Here is a 20,051-nt window from a genome sequence, read left to right as displayed (position 1 = left end):
GAATCAAAACCAAATATATTAGGAAAATAATCTGAGCATAGAGTTGGAATTATATAAATGTATACAAATCAAGTTCCCTCAATAAATTAGTATTTTTAAAGGATTCAGTAAATTGCCATCATAAAGATACAAACATAAGAAGCGCCTTTTTTAAAATTATATTTAGTGAGCAGATATATTCGTTTTTGTACTTAAACTGTTATTTAATCCAGCCACAGATTGGGTTGTGCATGTCTGTTCATATATCTTTTTTAAAACCTCTTGATCTCATCATTTGTAAATTGTTGTATCAACCTTCTGAGAAGTGCTACATCCCTAGCCTTCTAAATGTGTTCATGCTAACTCTTACAAAAGATACAACATGTGGTATATCTTTTTCCAGGATCTTTCTGTAAGAATTATTTTCTATTTACTGAACGTAGCTATGAAGGATTTACCCTGCTATTTAAATCGTAGCTATGCTTTCCTTGCAACCACAGCTGAACAAACCAAAAGCTTGGCAGTCTTTAAAACGTACATTTATCCCAAACATAACTTTGAAGAAAGAAAGTTTCAGTTTTGCTTTATCGGTCATCCATAGTTTAGTTACAGAGACATTAATGGCTGCATGTCAAGTACGTAACCACAATTACAAAGCAGATGTTTTGCTATGACAGAAGAGGGAGTGCTCGAGCCGTTTGAATAAGAATGAAAATATTTCGTTCACAGCCACCGTGTTGAAGCCTGACACTGAGCCAACAGGGTGAGGCTGTTTTTGAGAACTTAAAGTGGGCCTATCATGCTATATTTGAATAATATAGTGTAGGACCATACCTATATAAGGCATATTTATACTTTTTTTTTTTCAAAATACCAAACCGATCATGCATTTTAGCCATGCCTCATTTTGCTCAATTTGACATTTTTTAGCTCTGTTTTAGCAAGGGCAGATTCTGTGAGAACAGCACCACCTACAGGCCTGGCATATGTACTACAGCGTCTCCAGCGCTTTCGAACGGCAATGGCCGTGGCTGTCTCCTCCTGATTGGTGGAGTTGGCCCAATAGCCGTAGCGCCACTGTCCTGACGTCAGGAAAGTGTTCAAATCTGGATCAGTTTTTATCAGATCCGTTGCAGTCCCTTTTTAAGAGATTTGGGTATGGAGGAAAATAGAGAGGGTTGTGTTTTCTGACACTTGGTGAGTTCCCTGGAACACCGGGGACACATATTCATATATAAAAGACGTACAAAAGTGCATTTTGCATGATAGGTCCCCTTTAAAGTGCAGTGACTAACACGGGGGGTGAAGTTTGAGTTTTAGATTAGTCATTTATTTATATGCATTTTATTTAAATGTCAGTATGAAAGCTAAACTTCTAGTCCTGTTTGAACGAGAAGCAAATAAGCAAATTACAACACAGACAGTCAGCTGTGGAGTGTTTGTTTAAAACAACTGTGTGCAGGAATAAAATCACGAGTGCGGGTTTGAAAATGTCAGTTTTTTGTGAGTTTTCAGGTCAAGACGTCAAGAAGGAGAGTCGACCTGAGACGTCAAGTAATCGAGAAGGGATAAATAGTTAAGTCACCAAAGTTACAGGTATAATTCACTCACAATAGCAACCATTTTTACTTCTTTATTCATATTTTGTATTCCAATACAGCTCTATAGGTGGGGGGTTGCTAGTACATTGTGTATTTTTCATAACATTCATCTACTGAGACCAGTTTTTGCAGATGGTCATTACCAATGAGCAAAATTACATTCGCAAATGATAAACAAGTTACTAGATAAAACTAGCAAGAGTGGATCAAAAAAAATGTATAGGAAACAAAGAATGCTTTCTTATTTGTTCTGATGTTAGAATGTAGCATCTTTCTGATTTATATTAAATGTTTATATTTATTTATTGTCGGATAGATCATGTAAACTGACACAGGTTATCAATTTGCCTATGTCCTATTTGTGGTGTCTTCCTTCATGTTTTTTTCTACACATCTTAACCTGTTTAGCCCGAGAGCCCCAGTGGAGGGGGCTGCGTTTTGTTTTCTTCACGAAACTGTGTCTCAGGGCTTCTTAATATTTAAAAACCTATTAATGTGTCATACCAGATTAACGGGAAGAAACTCAGCTAACTGATGATACGAACCATTTTTACCAAAACAAAACAAGTCTCATAAGAAGCGTCTAAATGACCCCTGAGCGAAAAAATGCTAACGCACTTGGCACAGAACTCAAGGTAAAGATACCCTTATTATTTGTCGTAACTGCACATACAAGATATCCGATTAAAGCTGAGATTCCACAGATTATATAGGTATTAGTATCATCACTGAGCGATCAGAACTCGCGACAGGGGAAGCAAACACAGACATCACAACACGTAGCATTACGGAGCAAACACGGGAGATCGTCTTACCTTAGTTGTTATTCTGATCAAAAGTCGTGTTCAATGGCATTAAAACGATAAAAACGCTGCTGAGGGTTAATCCATAGGTTAATCCAATGTGTCTGTCACTTTGAACAAATTATTGATAATCCATAATTCAATTTTTATGTAAAAATCGGAGAATAAATATTAGCTGCTAATGGTAGCCACCAGAGTGTATCGCAGCTTCCGGTTTTGGCTACGTGTCACTCTCACTCCTTATAGAGAGGCGAAGTCCCTCCCCTTCCGGTGGGACTCATGGGCCCTTATTTCGGAAAAAGTATGTATTGAAGTCAATGGAGAGAGAAAGATTATCTTTCGGTCCCGTTTGAATTGTGCCACGAATTACACATATGATGTTTGTCAATCTTAAATAATAATTTCCATGTCAAAAAAGTCACAGTTTGTCGTAAAACTGTTGAAATATAAGACTATGAAAAATACGCAACTAGAAAGACTACAAATCCCAGAATCCCGGTCCCGCATGCTGGCTCTTACGGAACCGACTAACTCCCCTTGTGTGTATGTACAGCTCTCAATATGCCCAGACTTGTAGTGATTTTCACCTCTCCTAATACTTTTCGCCTCATTCTGAAAGAAAGAAGTGAAATGTGCCAACGTGACAGCCGTCTTGGTGTGTGGTGTGAGACGGAAGATGTAGTTAATTGAGCGGTTTCACACAAAAAGTGTTACTTCACAGTTTTACGACACATTTTAATTTTTTTTACTTGTAAAATTTTCTTTTAAATTGACAAACATCATATGTGTAATTCGTGGCTCAATTCAAACGGGATCGAAAGATAATCTTTCTCTCTCCATTGACTTCAATGCATAACTTTTCAGAAATAAGGTCCCATGGAGCTCAACCGGAAGGGGAGGGACTTCGCCACTCTATTTGTTAACGTGTGTGTATGTGGAACCTCCCCTCGATTCCATTGGCTCTAGCGGTTAAAAAGCGATGTCAATCATCAAAATCGACCAAGGGGGGCCAGAGATAGGAAGCACCCAAATGACCCCAGAAGTGGGTTTCTTTTGGCTAAACCTCTCTAAAAAGGTCAAATTTCACTTGTTTTGCATCAATCTTGATACAGGGTACTTATTATATGTTATAGTTTGGATTCCTAAAGCTTTTAGTCTACCATCCCATCATTCAAGGGTGGTTTTCACTATAAGTAAAACAAGTTTTTTGGACGGACACTATAATTTACATTTTTTTACTGTGTTCAATCTGAATTTACTTTAAAATAAAAACATCTATATTGATTCTGACACTTCTACATCCATCTCACAGATGTAACCTTGCTTTGAGAAAAAAGATTATTAATTTATCCCTTTTAGAAGGGAAGATATCATTTGTTCTGGGAATGTCATTTTCGAGCCTGAGACCTGAAAAACAGGCTCAGGGTGGAACAGAAGACACTAGAGGGAGCTGATGGTTTACTCTGACTCTCTCTGCCTGTCTCTCATCCACAGTGAGTAGAGCATCAACAACAGAGAACACAGAGCACTCTCATTACCTCAATGAAGAAGGAAAACATTACCAAGTGGCAGAGATCCTAGTTAAATAAACAGAGCGGAGTCGAGACAGTGACAGAAGTAAGCTGGCTTTACCCATCTGTCTGTTCTGTGACTGCACTGTAATTTAAAAAGGTTACTAAAGGGTTACGGTAATCATATAAGAACACACAGCATAATGCTATGATAGCATTGGGAGCATGGATGCCAATTTGTTGGGCTGGAGGTATATATTTGTGGATAGTTTTCTATATACTTTAACAACAAACTTCAGATTTTCTGTACAGGATTGGAAAGTGTTTTGGTGCCATCTTGGTTAAATGATGTCATGATGTTTTGGTTTGGAGAAAGCTCTTCTGCCATGCACTGCTATATTTTATGTTTTTGTGCCATGCTTGTCCAGTGTTTATTGTAAACTACAATTACATTTACAGTTTGTTTTTATGGAGATACTGTTGATGTTATCAGTACATTTCTGGACAAATCCCTCTTATTTTCCATCTGCAAAGTGGAAGGTGAATTGTATCACTTGGGTTAGTTGCAATCCAGAGTAATTCTCCATATTTAAGATTTGCTGGTGTCCTTTTTTGCTGTCATCTCAAACAACAGTCAAAATGTCATGAAGTTAAATGCATCTCACAAAAAAATACCTTATTTTAGTAAGAAGAATAATACCGATACTGTCCTGTGAAAAGCATGCACAACTTTTCATGAGCACTGAAAAAAAAAAGCTGAATCATTTTCCGTGGACAGTGATGAACGCTCTACTTGTGTAAACTGTTTTTGTGGAAATGTATAAAGTGCAACTCTCCCATTAGTGTTATATGGCACTTGCACTACAACACCTTACTGTAACCCACCCCTAATTTGGCATAAGAAGTATACACATTTAATAAATGGTTTAAACCCTTTATTTATGTAGTTGCCCACAACCAAACTTGTCCTCTGAAGCATCCATAACTGAATGATGATATATAACAAGGTATTTAATATGTTGCATCAATCAAAACTTTAAGATGACCTTATACCTGATTATAACTTATTTGAAAGGTGATTAAGAATACATTATATATGTATAGATGATATGAAAATAGTTTTAAGGTAAGTTTTTCCTCTTTTTATACTGTCAAATATATATACGGTAATTTTCCAACAGTTTCAACTTACTATTCTGTTGAATAACTTCTATACAAAGACTTAAAGTGCAGCTTTGTGTGTGAAGTTTGTTTTCAGAGCAGGTGATTTCATGATCTCCACCTCTGCAGCATCCCAACAGAGGCTGTCAGTGGAAAGTGGTAAAGACACTTAGAAATAAGGTGGGGAAACACACACACAGGCATCATGGGTAATGATCTGGAACATGGTGTACTTCTCATTTTGTTGACAAATGTAAATGAGAGAGTACATGTTTACGCATTTTATTATTAGCTGGAGGAAGATGTTGGCTCGAAGCTTCCCACAAACCGCAGCAGCAGTATCCTCCAGCAGGGTGTGGGGAGAAGGTGGGCGTATGAGGGGTAAAAGAGGTAGAAAACCCTCCACCCAGCCTATTCCTCTCTCCCCATCCCACTGTGCTCTCACTCCCTCCCTCCCTCATTCACTCACACTCCTCTCCCTCTCAGTCTCAGGGCTCCAGGTCGGTGGACTCACGGAGGAATCTGGAAGCGAAGATGCGGGCGGTCTTGGCCGGGGGAGTCGCTGTGCTGTGCGCGCTGCTGGTCGCGGTGCTGCCCGGCTGTGTGTCCGAGCTGATGACGGTGGTGCAGGAGCCGCTCAGAGCCGAGTCTTCCCTGCTGAAGCCAAAGGTTATGATCGCCATTGTGGCTCGCAACGCGGCGCACAGCCTGCCACATTACCTGGGCTGCATCGAGAGACTGGAGTACCCGAAGGAGCGCATAGCGATCTGGTGAGTGACGCACAGGGATGCAGTAGTGGGAATATGTTGGATGGAGTTTACCTAATTACTGTCTGACTGTTCTAGTAAAACTTTGTGGTGCAAAGATTTCTGCAAGTTTGTACACTTTTTAAAGTAGTCTAATTTAGAGGTGGAAGATGTACTAAGATATTGTGCTTAACTAAAAGTAGAAGTACCAGAGTGTAGGAATACTCATGTAAAAATCATGCAATCAAAATGTTACTCAAGTAAAAGTACAAAAGTATCAGCATCAGAATAAACTTAAAGTACCAAAAGTAAAAATACTCATGCAGATTGGCCTATTTCAGAATAATATATATGATACGTTTTGATTATAATTAATTATAAATGCATTCATGTGTTTATCAAAGCTGGTAAAGGTGAAGCTAGTTTGAATGACTTACTGCAGGGTAGCTTGTGAATTTACTCCAGGTTTAACTAAAGTCTGACTAAAGTGTTGTTTATATTTCACATCATTAATCCAAATGTGCAAAGTAACTAAAGATATTACATAAATGTAGTGGAGTAAAAATACACTATTTAGCTCTGAATTGTAGTGGGGTAGAAGTACAAACTAGTAATAATGTAATGACTCAAGTAAAGTACAAGTCCTTCAAAAGTGTACTTAAGTACGGACTTGAGTAAATGTACAACATTTGCATAGTTTCTGGACAGGTTTCAGAGTGCATGATGTGCACAGTGATCTTCAGTGCAGCGTGCAGTAGCCTAATAAAGAAGCGTGTGTCCGCGTTCATTATAATAACATATTGTCAGTGTTAGCTGTTGCTGCGTTTTACGATGTACCTACCTCGCGTGTCTGCAGCTTCAAAATTGCACACTGTGGCAGAAGATGAAAGAGCTGCTGTGCATGTTGCTTAACCCTTAATCACGGTTCCCCCCGCCTGATTCAGCACTTACCTGCGGAAACTGGGCCTTTAAAACAGCAGGGCTGGCAGGTATGAAAGGAAAGAGGGGGGGTGGGGGGGTTCACCCCAGGTAAGGTCCTATAGTGTTTGGTCTCATATGAGAAGACTGAGATATAATATGAAGTTAAGAGGCTACCTGCAGGTGAAGGGATGAAAGGAGACATTGAGCTGGTCTGACAGCAGGATTGGGGGGAGTGTGTGAGTTCTGGGAAGTCATGCGTAAAATATGTGTGTACGGTCTGCATGAGGGCTATGCAGGCTGATGAGAATCAAAAAGAAGTCTGACTCGAAGCAGCTTCATTATCAAAGTTCAGATTTGAAGAATGCAAGATATAAAAAACACAAGCATCTCCGGCGGATGATGTTTTCAACGTTCTGGAGACCCTGTTGCTTTCCAGCTGGCATTCTTGTGCTTCATTTCCCACCCTTTCCTTTCCTTAATGTCTTGCTTATGTTTGCACAACAACTGTCTGCTCCTAATTTTAGGGACCCTTACCAAAATCACCCACACATGCTCACTGGAGAAATTCAATCCAGAGGTGGGGCGTTCTTTGTGGAGAAAATTGGCTTCTTAAGGTGGTTTCACTTTCAGAGGAAGAGCCCCATCAGTTATGAGACTTATCTCCCCGCCCTGCAGTCAGTGCTGCCAGAAATAAAAACACACTGTACATCTAAAGCAGATCAGTCAGGGTATTTTTTGTTTTAATTGCAAAGTATCCATGGCAGAGACATTTATCATGGACACATAAACACACACATAAGGCCTCAGTAATCAGCCTCTGACACCACACTGTTATACTCACTCAGGCAATTAATTTTATTTCAGCAGCCACGTCAAAGCCTATATACTTTCCACTACTGTGGCCCAACTGTTATAAAGTATTCCGATGTTTACATAAGAGTTTATAACGCATTATGCTTCCAATGCAGTAAGATTATTAGTGAACACTTATGAGCCTTTCTGCACACGAAGAACATAGAGTGTGAAGTATGAGGGTCTTTCAAGAAGGCTTTTAATGATCAGAAGAAACTAAGAACTACTTAATTGTGGCGCTGTTTGTGGCTCTGATGGCAGCTGTACATCGGTAGAAAATAAATAAATACTTAATACATCTTAAGCAATGTAACAGTGAGGATTTTTATCAGCATGAAAAACTTTATTGGCATTTTGTGGCTAAGTGTGTTAAGTTCTTTAGCTCTTTGTTTCTTTTTGTCAACATCATTACCACCCAACACGCAAAGCTGAACCACCCATAAATGCCAAATTGTAATTCAACTCTCATTAAATCTTTAAATCCACAATACAGCATTTTGGTGATTTACAGAGCACAGTTTAAAAACCCACGTGTTGTGTCTAAAGAGAGGTAGGAAAGGGGTTAAGCTAATCCAGTTATATTTAACTTCAAGATTCAATTCCTACTGAAATGTACTTTTAAGGCATGTTTGTCTCAATTCAGAAGCTTGGCAAATAGAAAGTGGGGGATGACGTGCAGGCGGGGTTCTCCATCTGGACTCAAGCCAAGAACTTTGCGGCTACATGAGACATCATCTTTGCCCGTGAAGCAGGGTTTATCCACTTCTATCAACAGCTTGTCTGGACAGACTGATGGAAAGTATGGGGAAACTATCGCGAAGAAACGGATAAAACCAACAATGTCTGGATTTGTGTCTACAGTTTCTGTATGGGGACAAAATGTTCTTCCCTTTAGTTCCTCTCTGGAGCTTCAGGCCTGAACAGAACAGAGGATTGTATTGCTCCAAACAACTCATTTCAAACATGCAATCCAAAGGAGACAGAGCAAGGAGGAGTAGAGGATGTAGATGATTAAACATAATGATCAGGGTGGTGATAAAAGACGAGAGAGACTTAATTGTGTTGCAGCCACAGGACCCCAGCTCCCTTTTTAACTTCTCCATGTTCTCCAATGGGACCATGAAGATGTAGTCTTTTCTTTGTGGTGCATCTGTGTGATTATACATGCATACAGAGCTACGGAGCTTCATCATTCCCAATAGGACTTCTTGTGCACACAAGTTAAGGATCTTATTAGAACAAATTATATTATCTTGTGCTCACAAGCTCAAAGAATATCACCTTACAGCACTTGAGTGCCTCTAGGTAATATTTTCTTTATCTTTTGCACACAAGATAATTACTTCTTCCCTCGAGATATACCTTGTACACACAAGAAGATCACATGAACTGTAAGAGACTGTAGATGATCTGTACATTACAGTTGAAATATAAAGAATGTTTTTCAGTCTTTGAATTTATATACTGATCCGAGAAAATTAACCTACAATTATACGAGTGATTCTATAATTTAGGGTGCATTTCACATCAACAAAACAGTACAAAGAAAGTGTTCTTTCTCAATAGAACAATCAGTGGTTCAAGTTAATATATTCCTCAGTGTAACATATCCACTAGTTGCAAAGCTTAAACATTTTTTTATTTTATTTTATTTTAAGGGAAAGGATGTTTTCACTACTCAGTTTGTCAACTATGTTACGGACAAACTTGATGTCATTACAATCATTTGATTAAGTCCTGCACTTCAAGTAAAATCACATTTGAAAGGCTCTTGAGTCTATTCTACCATATATCCAAAGATTTTTTAAAGTTTAAAAAATAATTGTATTAAAGTTTTGTTTTTTCATGTGATATGTTCAGCACTGTCATTAAGTTTAGGGATATTTTGTATTATAAAACTACCATACAGGTCATTTTGATAGTTTTAAGAGATGTCATGTAAAACTCCAACCTGTGTAGATATACATTATACTATAAAGGATATCAGAAGCACTATTTTAGATATTTTAAATTTGAAAAAATGAGGTGCAACATAGTTGACAATGAAAGTCAAACATTTGACGCAAATAACATAGTTGACTGGACACATTATTAACCATCAGCACTATGTTAATTTCAAGGCAGAAGTGCAAAATTCCATTGATAATGATGTGTAATGACGTCTACATGTCCTACAAATTGTCAACTAGGTTACCTGTCAACTAAGTTACTACAGTTATTACAGTACTGGGTAACTCAGTTGACAGGTAACTTAGTTGACAATTTCCCTATTTTGACCCATCATTTCAATGGTAGGCCTTGCTTGGATGACCACATGTCATTTAATTGAATTAAAATCATTAAACAATTGTAAACCATAACAATGTACGTAACATTGTTGATTGTCAATGAGTATATTAATTGACCATGTGCTATTATACATAAAATATTGTAAAAAATTAGAGGACAATCACCACAGTGTGTTCAAAATGTCTGCCAAAGAGGAACATGGCATCATGTGATGCTGGTGACATGGTATTGGGACAAACCATTTTTGAGTTAAAGGGGGGAGTTCTCTTATACCCCTTTCACACCAACGGTGTTTCAGGGCCGGTTCGGTGCTGGTGCTTGAAAAGCACCGGGTTTTCCTGTTCACACCGCAGCAGAGCAGCGTCATAGCTCCGGAATCCGGTTCGTTTCGAGCACCAAAAAGTTGTCCGTCTAGAAGCAAGAACCGCATACGTCACGCTTACGTCGGAGGGGGGCGAGATTAACCTGAGCTAACAGTTAAGGCGAGTACGGCAAATAAAGGTTGTAACAAGCAGTAGTGCTGAGCAAAGTGACTAGAACGCAACCACACACTTGTTAAAAAAAACACACTTTATAAAGTCAGGCAACACTAACCAGGCTTCGTGTGATTCTGTTTATTTGTACCTTACTTTGACCATCCGTTCGCTGTTATTGATCATTGTGGAGAGCAGGCAGACGTTTTGTTTGTTATTATAGCAGCTATCGGATGGAATCAATACATGGGCTGCACAGGTTGTCATGTCCGACTATCACAAGTAGAATCATAATGAAAAATACGTCGGTAAAAAGTGCCTGTAGAAAACTGCTTAGCAAGTAGTCAGTTTAGCTTCGGTTGCTATGCTAACATCACCCATGTTATACCAGAGAAACTTTCATAACAGCGTTGTGATGCCAAACAGCGTCAATTCAGACTGACACCAAACAGCGTCAATTCAGACTGACACACATTCACTTAAGGGGAACTGGGGATATGTATCAGCTGCTTGTGTGACAGTCAGACAGTGAATACTTTAGAGCCGTGTGAGCTAACCCGGAGCTAACGGGAGAATACACTCGTGGAAGAGCAGCCGGCCAGCACTGCAGCGGTCGGTAAATGCCGCTGAAACACATTAATAAACAATGAACCACGGCACTCTGGAGAAAAGTATAAGGTTGGAGAAGTCGTTATTTAATTTAATCTGGCTTCGTATGATTAAAAGCAACGCAGTCCCCGGCCCGTTGTTGTTGTGAGGTGAGCTCCGGCGTTGGGGAGAAACTCAGCGACGTAAACTGTGACGTCATGACGCAGCAGCGGCAGCACCAGTCGGGCTCTGAGCGGTGTGAAAAGAGCCGGCGCTAAACCGAAGAACCGGTTCTGAACCAGAAAAGCTCTAGCACGGAGCTTGAACCGGAGTTGCGTTGGTGTGAAAGGGGCATTAGTAACATAGTTGACAGAACTTTTGCGGACATTCATATATTAAGATATTTAAATTATTTAAAGGAGGAAACCAATTAAAAAGATGTTATTATTCTTTAGTATTTAGACTTTTAAAATAAATGAATACTTTTTTTTATTTACTTTAATGGTTTTTATTCATTATTTTGAAACCAAGACACCCTCAACTGAAAAACGGACAGAGCAAAAATTGACAATTTAAGAACATCATGACACATTTCAAGCTAAATAAAGCATAGGATACACATAATGTTTGTGTGATATTATAACATGCTTTCCAATAATAGGCAAAATATGATATTTTTGAAGAATATACTTAGAATAATTATAATTATCATCAATGGACATCAATGGACATGGAATGTACCCTAAATTGTAGAATCACTCATACACAGCTTATTTCACTGAATGTGTAGTTTTACAGCCATCTGATAGGGTTTGCACAGTGTAGTACCATTTGATACAAGTTTTGCATAAATAAATACTGCGTTCTTCAATGAACGTAAGAAGTGGAACATCTCCATGGGAGCAGGTGTTGTCAGTTTCAATCTAACAACCCAGCCAGATGACAAAATCCTGCATGTTTCCAAAAAATGTGACAGGCTTTGGCCGGTCTGATGATATTTGGGAAGACCAAAGTTTCCAGATAGAGCCTGTTCACAGGATAATCTACTCCAATCACCCATGTCAGGTCTTCTCCGCCCTGTTTCTTCAGCCTCTGACAGTTGGGATGGTCAGAAACATTTGCCTTTAGAAGTTTTCCCTCTGCAAGTGGGTGCAGGTCTGACAGAGAAGTGGCAGAGTGGGGAAAAGACTCTCACACTGCTGTTAAAGAATGAAAGAATGCAGGGAATTACAGAAAGAGGGGGATGGTCGGGTGGAGAGAGGGTGGCAGTCAACAATGTTTGGAGATTACCCGGCATTCAGCAGGTTGGTTAATCCACATTCCCACAGAAGCTCGACCACCAGTACTCTTCTTTTTCCCTTTGTTCTTCTCTGCTAACTGGACAGCGGTGAACTGTAAAGCATTCATGTAGGCCTACTGTAGTTCTACACAAAGGCTAATCATTTAGCCAATGAAAGCTCAAGAAACTTTGCTTTCAAGTTGAGCGACAGACATACTCAATGTGACTGAGTTGCAACAGGAACTAGTATTTGCCATGAGTTAGGACCCTTTAAACGTTGTTGTCTGCCAAAAGTGGCTATAGCCAACCGCATGTTAGCTTAGCTTAGCAATAAGTGTGGAAACAGGGAGAAACGGCTAGCCTGGCTCTCTCCATATATAAAACAGTCTGCCTACCAGCACTTTTAAATCTCACTAAATAACAGGTTAAATCTTGTATAATTAATAATTACAACACAAGTGTAAATCTATTAATTTTCGGTTTTGTAGAGGAGTAGAGGCTGCAAGAAATCAAGTGTAGGCTCCATTAATTGTGCTAAGCTAAGCTAACCTGAGGGGGGTGGGTCTTTTTATCTAAAGGCCCTGACACACCAAGCCGATTTCGGCCGTCGATAGATGTCTGGCTGTCGATGAGCGTCCTGTCGCCCTACTCAGATTGGTGTGTCCCGCACCGTCGTGTCTTTTAGGCCGACGGTTATTTTAAAAAAAAATCTTCCCAGGGGAGCATGCCCCCGGACCCCCCTAGAGGATGTTAGGTCCATCACCCACCTAAAACATGTTCACATGGATAGGATACTAAATAGCCTACATATGCACACTTGTTATATGTCCATATAAATACCTCTACTTCTATGTTTCTGTTTTGGTGGTCGTGCCACAACCGTGCATGTATGCACAAGTCATAGGTGCGCTAGAAAATAGCACCACACCCCTGTGTGTGAAAACAAGAGACTTTACAGCATGTTTTGAAATTGAAGTTGCGTTGGTGTTTGTGTGTTGGTTGTTGACGGCAGTGTGTGCCCCCCCGTGGTAAATTATTGCCCCCCCACTCGATTTATTCTAGAGCCGACCCTGCAGTCATTAGATAACACCACATTAGAATGAGGATAAAATTAGCTATAGCTTACTACAATAAAAGTCAGAAGATACAGTAGGCTACATGATGACACATCATTTGCCTGTCAGTGTTATGATGTTGTATATTAATATAATCTTGGATTATAATTACTGATGCATGGAATGTGGTAGCAGCAGTACTTTATGATGAATTGGAAATGGGGGACCCTGATGTAAACAAGACGAAAGTCTTTCTCTGGTCTGCATCCCCTTAACAATTGTATGTTTTGAGCTGTACTGTACTGTACCCAATATACAAGCTGTTAATAAACTTTTCAATCAATCAATCAATTAAGGTTGCCAGCCACAATGCTTAAATAGTTTCATTCTGCTTGAGAGAGCTGAAGTTTGTATATAGAGAGGCGCAGTCCCTCCCTTTCCGGTGGACCTCCATGGGACCTTATTTCGGAAAAATTATGTATTGAAGTCAATGGAGAGAGAAAAGTTATCTTTCGATCCCGTTTGAATTGTGCCACGAATTACACATATGATGTTTGTCAATTTAAAAGATAATTTTGCAAGTTAACATTTATTTTTTGCTGTAAAACTGTGAAGTAAGACTTTTTTTGTGTGAAACCGCTCAATGAACAACCAAGTTTCACGGCATTTGATGTTATAGTCACGAAATTAATTTAATCTATTGATTCGTGTTCACCAACACGATTTTCGCATTTTTTTCGTCTCACACGGAACGATTTTAAAAGCAATGTATTTCTATTGGTAGTATGTTTCGTGCCTGCACCACGTCTTTTTGTCCGGTCGGGTCTTGGAATACCAGAAGCTGTGTGGTTCATAAAAACATTTTCTTACTCAATATCTTACCCTAAGCCTAACCCTATCCCTATTATTTTAAATTGTATAATGTCTGAGTTCTTTTGCCGTCCGCGAGGAAAAGAAATGGGGCTCAGAGCCTCAGAATACTGAAATCTGTATTTTTTGTCATCTTTTTTTCCTTCTAATTTGTTATTATTTGGTGCAGGCACGAAACATACTACCAATAGAAATACATTACCTCTAAAATCCTTCTGTGTCAGAATACTGAAATCTGTATTTTTTTTATCTGTTTTTCCTTCTAATTTGTTATTATTTACATTGCTTTTAAAATCGTTCTGTGTGACACGAAAAAAAAGGCGAAATCGTGTTGGTGAACACGAATCAATAGATTAATTTCGTGACTATAACACGAAATGCCGTGAGACTGTGTTGCAAGAGACTGTTTGGTGCTAGTGGAGCCTCGCAGCGGGGAAACTGTGTTTCGGGTGCTAGTGGAGCCTCGCAGATGGGGGTGCTGCAGCCCCCTCAGCACCGCCCCATGGTTAAGGCTAATACAAATGATAAGGCTAATGCTGTAATGCTAACTAACGTGCTTGCTACTAGCTAGTTAGCTAACTTGATCCAGCCACTCCTGGGCCTTTCATCAGATGGGAAGCGAAAGAACGAGCAAGACCCGTTGCTGGTATGATTGCAACCTGGTACAAAGCATCTTGTTAGAGTTATCTTATCTTATCTCTTATATTTAGTGGAGGAAAACAATGATGACATCAGTTATGACATCACTTACGCCACTCTGGGATTTGTAGTCTTTCTAGTTGCGTATTTTTCATAGTCTTATATTTCAACAGTTTTACGACAAACTGACCTTTTTTACATGGAAATTATTTTTTAAGATTGACAAACATCTATGTGTAAATCATGGCACACTTGAAAAGGGATCGAAAGATACGTTTTCTCTCGCCATTGACTTCAATGCATAATTTTTTCGAAATAAGGTCCCATGAGTTCCACCGGAAAGGGAGGGACTTCGCAGTCTTCTTCTTCTTCTTTGCTTTAATGTAAATGGCCGTTTCTCAATCGCGAGGATGCTGGCTTGGTAGCACAGCCGAGCCGAGCATCTTGCTTCAGAAGCAAGGCAAGAATACTTCCTGGCATTCGGAAAACAAAGAGTGGAACAGGCTAGCAAGTGTGCAGGTGTGCGTCATATGAGAGGCCCCGCCTTACATCTTCCGCCACAGATTTGGGGAAATTGGTCCATGCGCAAAGCATTGTGGGGATTTTAAGGACGCGAAGTCTACCCATGTGCAGCCTCGAAATTTCCCCCAAACCAAGGACGCGGCCTCGGTGGAATTCCAAGTATACTGGAGATTGGAACAGTCCTTCGGCGGCACTGGATGACGTAGCATCCTTGAAATATTGGCTTGGAAGCCAATATCCTCACGATTGAGAAATGGCCAATGTATCACGCAAGTCTGTCTTCCGGTTGCCTCTTTTGAATACACACCACCGCCGCCTGCTGGTAAGGAGAGTTATTGCCACTCACGCATGCGCAGTGCGTACGTGCTACTTGGCAGTCGGCTGAAGTCTTTGCGGTGTGTTCCAGTGCGACTTTTTGGCCAAGACGCAGGAGACATGAGGCAACACAACAGTCGGGTCCGTCGGGACGTGTTCTTTGGTGTCAGTTTGGTGTGTCAGGGCCTTAACCCTAAGCAGGAAAACTAACCTTACTTTCCCAAAACCTCCCAGAATTGTCAAGACAACAAAAAAACATAATAGCGTAAAGGGACAAAAAGAATATGGAGAAAGGCTATTTTCTACCTCACAGTACTTAACTAAACTCTTCATGGATGAGAAGTAAAGTTGAAAATCCAGCAGCTTTTATCTTTTACCAGCTAACAGGTGAATATTTCTCCATGCTGCCAGGAGTTTTTTTTCCCGTAAGCAGATTCAAAGGCAGTCATAGCGAATTTCACAAGCAGTGAACTGTGTGTTTGTCTTAACGTGCGTAATGCATACAAATCACTCTGCAAGTTTAGGCCAGCTGATTATTGTTTTGCTCCTCACACTTCTCGCTGCTGGCTCGCTCTGTTCATGCATCAAGTGCTTTCCCAGGTGGTGTGCTGGGTGTCAAGATGATGATTTGTGGACTTGTCAGAGACGACTAAGCCATAAAGAGGATGTTAATGCACTGACATCACCAGCCTTTTACGCACAAGCACCTTCTATAATGCCATGTTTTTATTTTCTCATTTATCATACCACCAATTATCCATATGTATGACTACTTTAGTACTCTATAATGATAGACAATACAGAGATGGGAATGTATTAATTCTCCACTTGTCAACTTTTTATAACCAACTATATATATTACTGTAGAAATGCTCGCAATACCACTATTAACCCTGATCCCAAGGTATGATGTGACCCTATAAATTATGACTTTTCAACAGTTTAATGTAATTGTATCCTGTGTAAACTGTATCATGTCATGATGAGATTGATGGGAGATTATTTGATATCCAGATTCACTCCAGCATTTGATGGAAGCTATTTGCCCCTATGTCATTTAACACAACATAAACACAACAATATGCTGCACTAAGTTGCACAGTAAAAAAACATAACAAAATTGGACTTGAATGCTGAGTATAGTTTTTTTCCTTTGACTATGATTTATGGACTGCAGTGTTGTGCCTTGCAGTACCTGTACTTCTTGCAGCAAGTGCCACATTTAAAGTGTTAAAATGCATTATTATGTTGTGGTTTAAGTATGAAAAATGTGGTAAATTTGAAAGATAAAGACACATTTTAGTTATGACATGAGTGCATGGCATTACATTAGCTTAACATTAGGATGAGTTTTCCAACATAGATGGCCATAGCAAATGTATTGTGCATGAATGAACAAAATAGCACTTCTTTACTCTAAATCAGTACAGAACCATCTGAAATATTCACTTTACAGCATCCAGTTATGATGGCGAGGTTATCTGTACATCTCTTTACAACTTTACACAATGTATGCCGTTTTTTTATGCTAACTTGCAGCTTTTTTTCCCGATCTATTGTTCTCTTATTTTGTTGAGAAGAGATCCTGTCTGTTGTCTCACATTTGTCTATTTTATACATTAATATGCATGTGGATGTTAGCTTGAGTATACAAGAGGTCCCTGTTCTTCTTTCCTGGTCCTGCCTGGCAGAGTTTATGTGGAGGCAGATGATTGTTTGATCAGGTTTTAAGAAGCCAGTGTCGAGATAGAAAATGGAAAGAATCAAGCAGACTTAAAAAGGTTATCAGCTGTGGGAGTTGCTTCACGCCAGGTGTGTAACCTCAGGCTCAATTCCTCTGTGGGAACACACCGGTGAAACACACGTTCCTGGTTTTCTCACAGAGGGAATTTGAACTTTAAGAGAGCAGTTAATCAAAAATGTATTAGGACAAAATGATCAGATTGGGGTAGTCTATTGTGTTGTATTTGGGCATTTGTGAATGATTAGCAGCATATGCTTTTGTTGTGTGTCAATACTTATTAGATCACATTCTGGCACTCTATGGTAAAATAAGTGTTTGATTACCTTCCTTGTTCTGGTGCAATATAAATGTGCATGTGTGTCTCTCTCTACATAGTCTGTTTGCGATTTAATGCTATTGCACACACAAGACATATGGGTTTTTGCCATGCTCCTCTGGCAAAGCCAATGTTTTTCCGTATTCCCTTTCCCAGTTCCCTCACACGGCCCACAGTGAGCCAGAACCTCCATATGTTACAGGCCACAATTATCCCTGCCCTCCCAATCAGTATCACCTGAGGAGTCCTATTCTGCACTCAAATCCAATCTGTGGGAAACTGGAAAGCTGTTTTAATATTTTCTCAGACATAATCTCCTCATATGCTGGGTAACATTTCCCAGATAAGCAGCCCATGAAGACACAATTTAAGTGGAGCAGAGGCAGATGCTTGTATCTTTAGATAAAATAAGATAGCCACCTTTATCCTCATGATATTGGAAGATTTGGTATCACCACCATCTGCTTATTTACAGACGTGAGTTGAGTCTCAGTTGGCTTCAAATAACATAGTCTGAACATGTGGCCACTCTTCCCTGCAGTGAGAAAGTTAGCCATCATTTTTACAGAGTGATGCAACTACATCTGGAGTACGTTCCCTTCCTTTCAAACTTTTGCCGCTTTGGGCAGTGAAATTTCCCCAATGATGATGTGAGAGTGCCACATTGTGTCAGTTTATATGAAGCAAATTACTATAATTTAAAAAGGATCAAATCCTATTTTTCTTATTGTCAACAATTTCCATGAAAGACTCAAAATCACCAATGCATTATTCCACTTCTCAATCATTTATTATATTACTATACTACTCCATCTTTCCCTCCTCCACTTACCAATCCAATATGTTTCTACTGAAGAAGTACATATTTCAAAACAGCTGAAACATTATATAGGTTCAGTTCAAAAAAGCTCAATGAGTTCCCAAAACAGATGGGCACTATAGTTTTAAGCTAATTTTACTCCAACAGAAGTCAAAAGTGCATCTGTTGTGGACTATTTTCAGCTGTGGATTTATACATATTGGGTGGTCTAGTGCGTATTTACAGCTGCAGGACAGTGAATGTAAATAACTCAAAAATAAACTACCTGTGTTTATAGCTGTTGGTGACCAAGCAGTGAGGTGACAGGACACAGGAGTTGTTTTAATAAATCGGGCTTTTATTTACCCAAAAACAAAAAAAGAAACTTTATAAACCAGGAATCTTCAATAACTTGACCTAAAGATATATATAATAAATATACCAGCGACTAAACAGGTTACCCAATTGGCTGCTTGCAGTATTTAGGAGTCTTCAGCACTCTTTTCTGAACCAGGAACGTACTTCCCCCAAACAGCCGAGTCAACTCAAAGACAAATTACTCTGTTAAGTATCCTAAATTCTGTGCAAATCAATGAAATAATGTCAGGTTTAAAGCAAATAGTGTTTGATATTTGAATGAAATGTGTGGTTTTAATTGTTGGTGTAGTTGACTGCAACGGAAATTAGGTAAAACTGGAGGTGAGGGTTCGGTGTAATTGCTTTACCATGAGTGGCTGTGGCCATCACAATCGCAATGAAGGGAACATGTCATGCACTGCAGCAGTGTCTCATTTATGTGTTGTGTTAGGATATGAAGCACATGGCTGTTATAGTTGGTGATACATCAGCCTGGAATTGGCGTTCAGTCTAACTCGAGAATATTTCCTATGCTACTCATTTAGCTGCAGGATATCAGTGGAAACAAAGAAACCTCACACGTAATAATGAGGTGTGAGTGATTAAGAAAAATTACTAAATGGCCCATTGTCAATTTTCCAAACACAGTGACTTCAGAGCCTAATCTTTATTCTAGTCCTCATTGAGCCAGAACCAGCAAACTATATCTAAAGCTGAAGAGGTCCAGCTGATCCTGGTTTTCATGGGAACGCTTTCTCTGTAGACCGCACATATCTTTTCAATCAAGTGTCCGTAAACAAAGAGAGTTTACTCTTTATTCATTGAGCCTTTTTCCAAGCTCTACTTCTCTTACTCTCATGTTTTGAAAATGGTCGTTCTTGGCTCCCTACTCCATACTCTAAATTCTTGCTCGGTGCCCCATGTTTTTCCAGCACTATTGTCAGAGCTTGGCAGCACAACATGTAGTAGAGTTGGCAAACAGTGAAACACGATGGCATCTTGGTATAAGCACTCTCATATGGAGAGAGAGAGGATGAAAGAGGCAGGTAAAGTGTTTGGAGCAATGTTTTTCATGAACAGTGAGCACTCAGTAGAAGGCCTGATACATGATATTTTTCTCATCTGCCCAACTCAAATCCACAGCATTTATAGGACTAACTGCCACAGGCTTGCTCCTATGATGACTCAGTTTATTTTAGGGAGTGTCCAGAACTACAGGAAACAAAGGTAG

At 39.6% G+C, this 20,051-nt stretch overlaps 1 protein-coding gene across 1 annotated transcript in view; it reads left to right on the top strand.

Moving 5' to 3' along the window:
* Nucleotides 1–5,589: 5,589 nt before the first annotated feature.
* The window catches only part of colgalt2 (collagen beta(1-O)galactosyltransferase 2), a 29,940-nt gene continuing 15,478 nt past the window's right edge, over nt 5,590–20,051 (top strand). The window contains 1 exon segment of the mRNA XM_034146669.1: nt 5,590–5,825. Coding sequence (XP_034002560.1) covers nt 5,590–5,825 — 236 coding nt within the window.

The sequence above is a fragment of the Trematomus bernacchii genome, unplaced genomic scaffold (assembly GCF_902827165.1).
Source record: "Trematomus bernacchii unplaced genomic scaffold, fTreBer1.1, whole genome shotgun sequence".
NCBI classification, from domain to species: domain Eukaryota; kingdom Metazoa; phylum Chordata; class Actinopteri; order Perciformes; family Nototheniidae; genus Trematomus; species Trematomus bernacchii.
The sequence above is the reverse complement of the archived record's forward strand: the minus strand, read 5'-3'. Positions and strand labels throughout refer to the sequence as shown.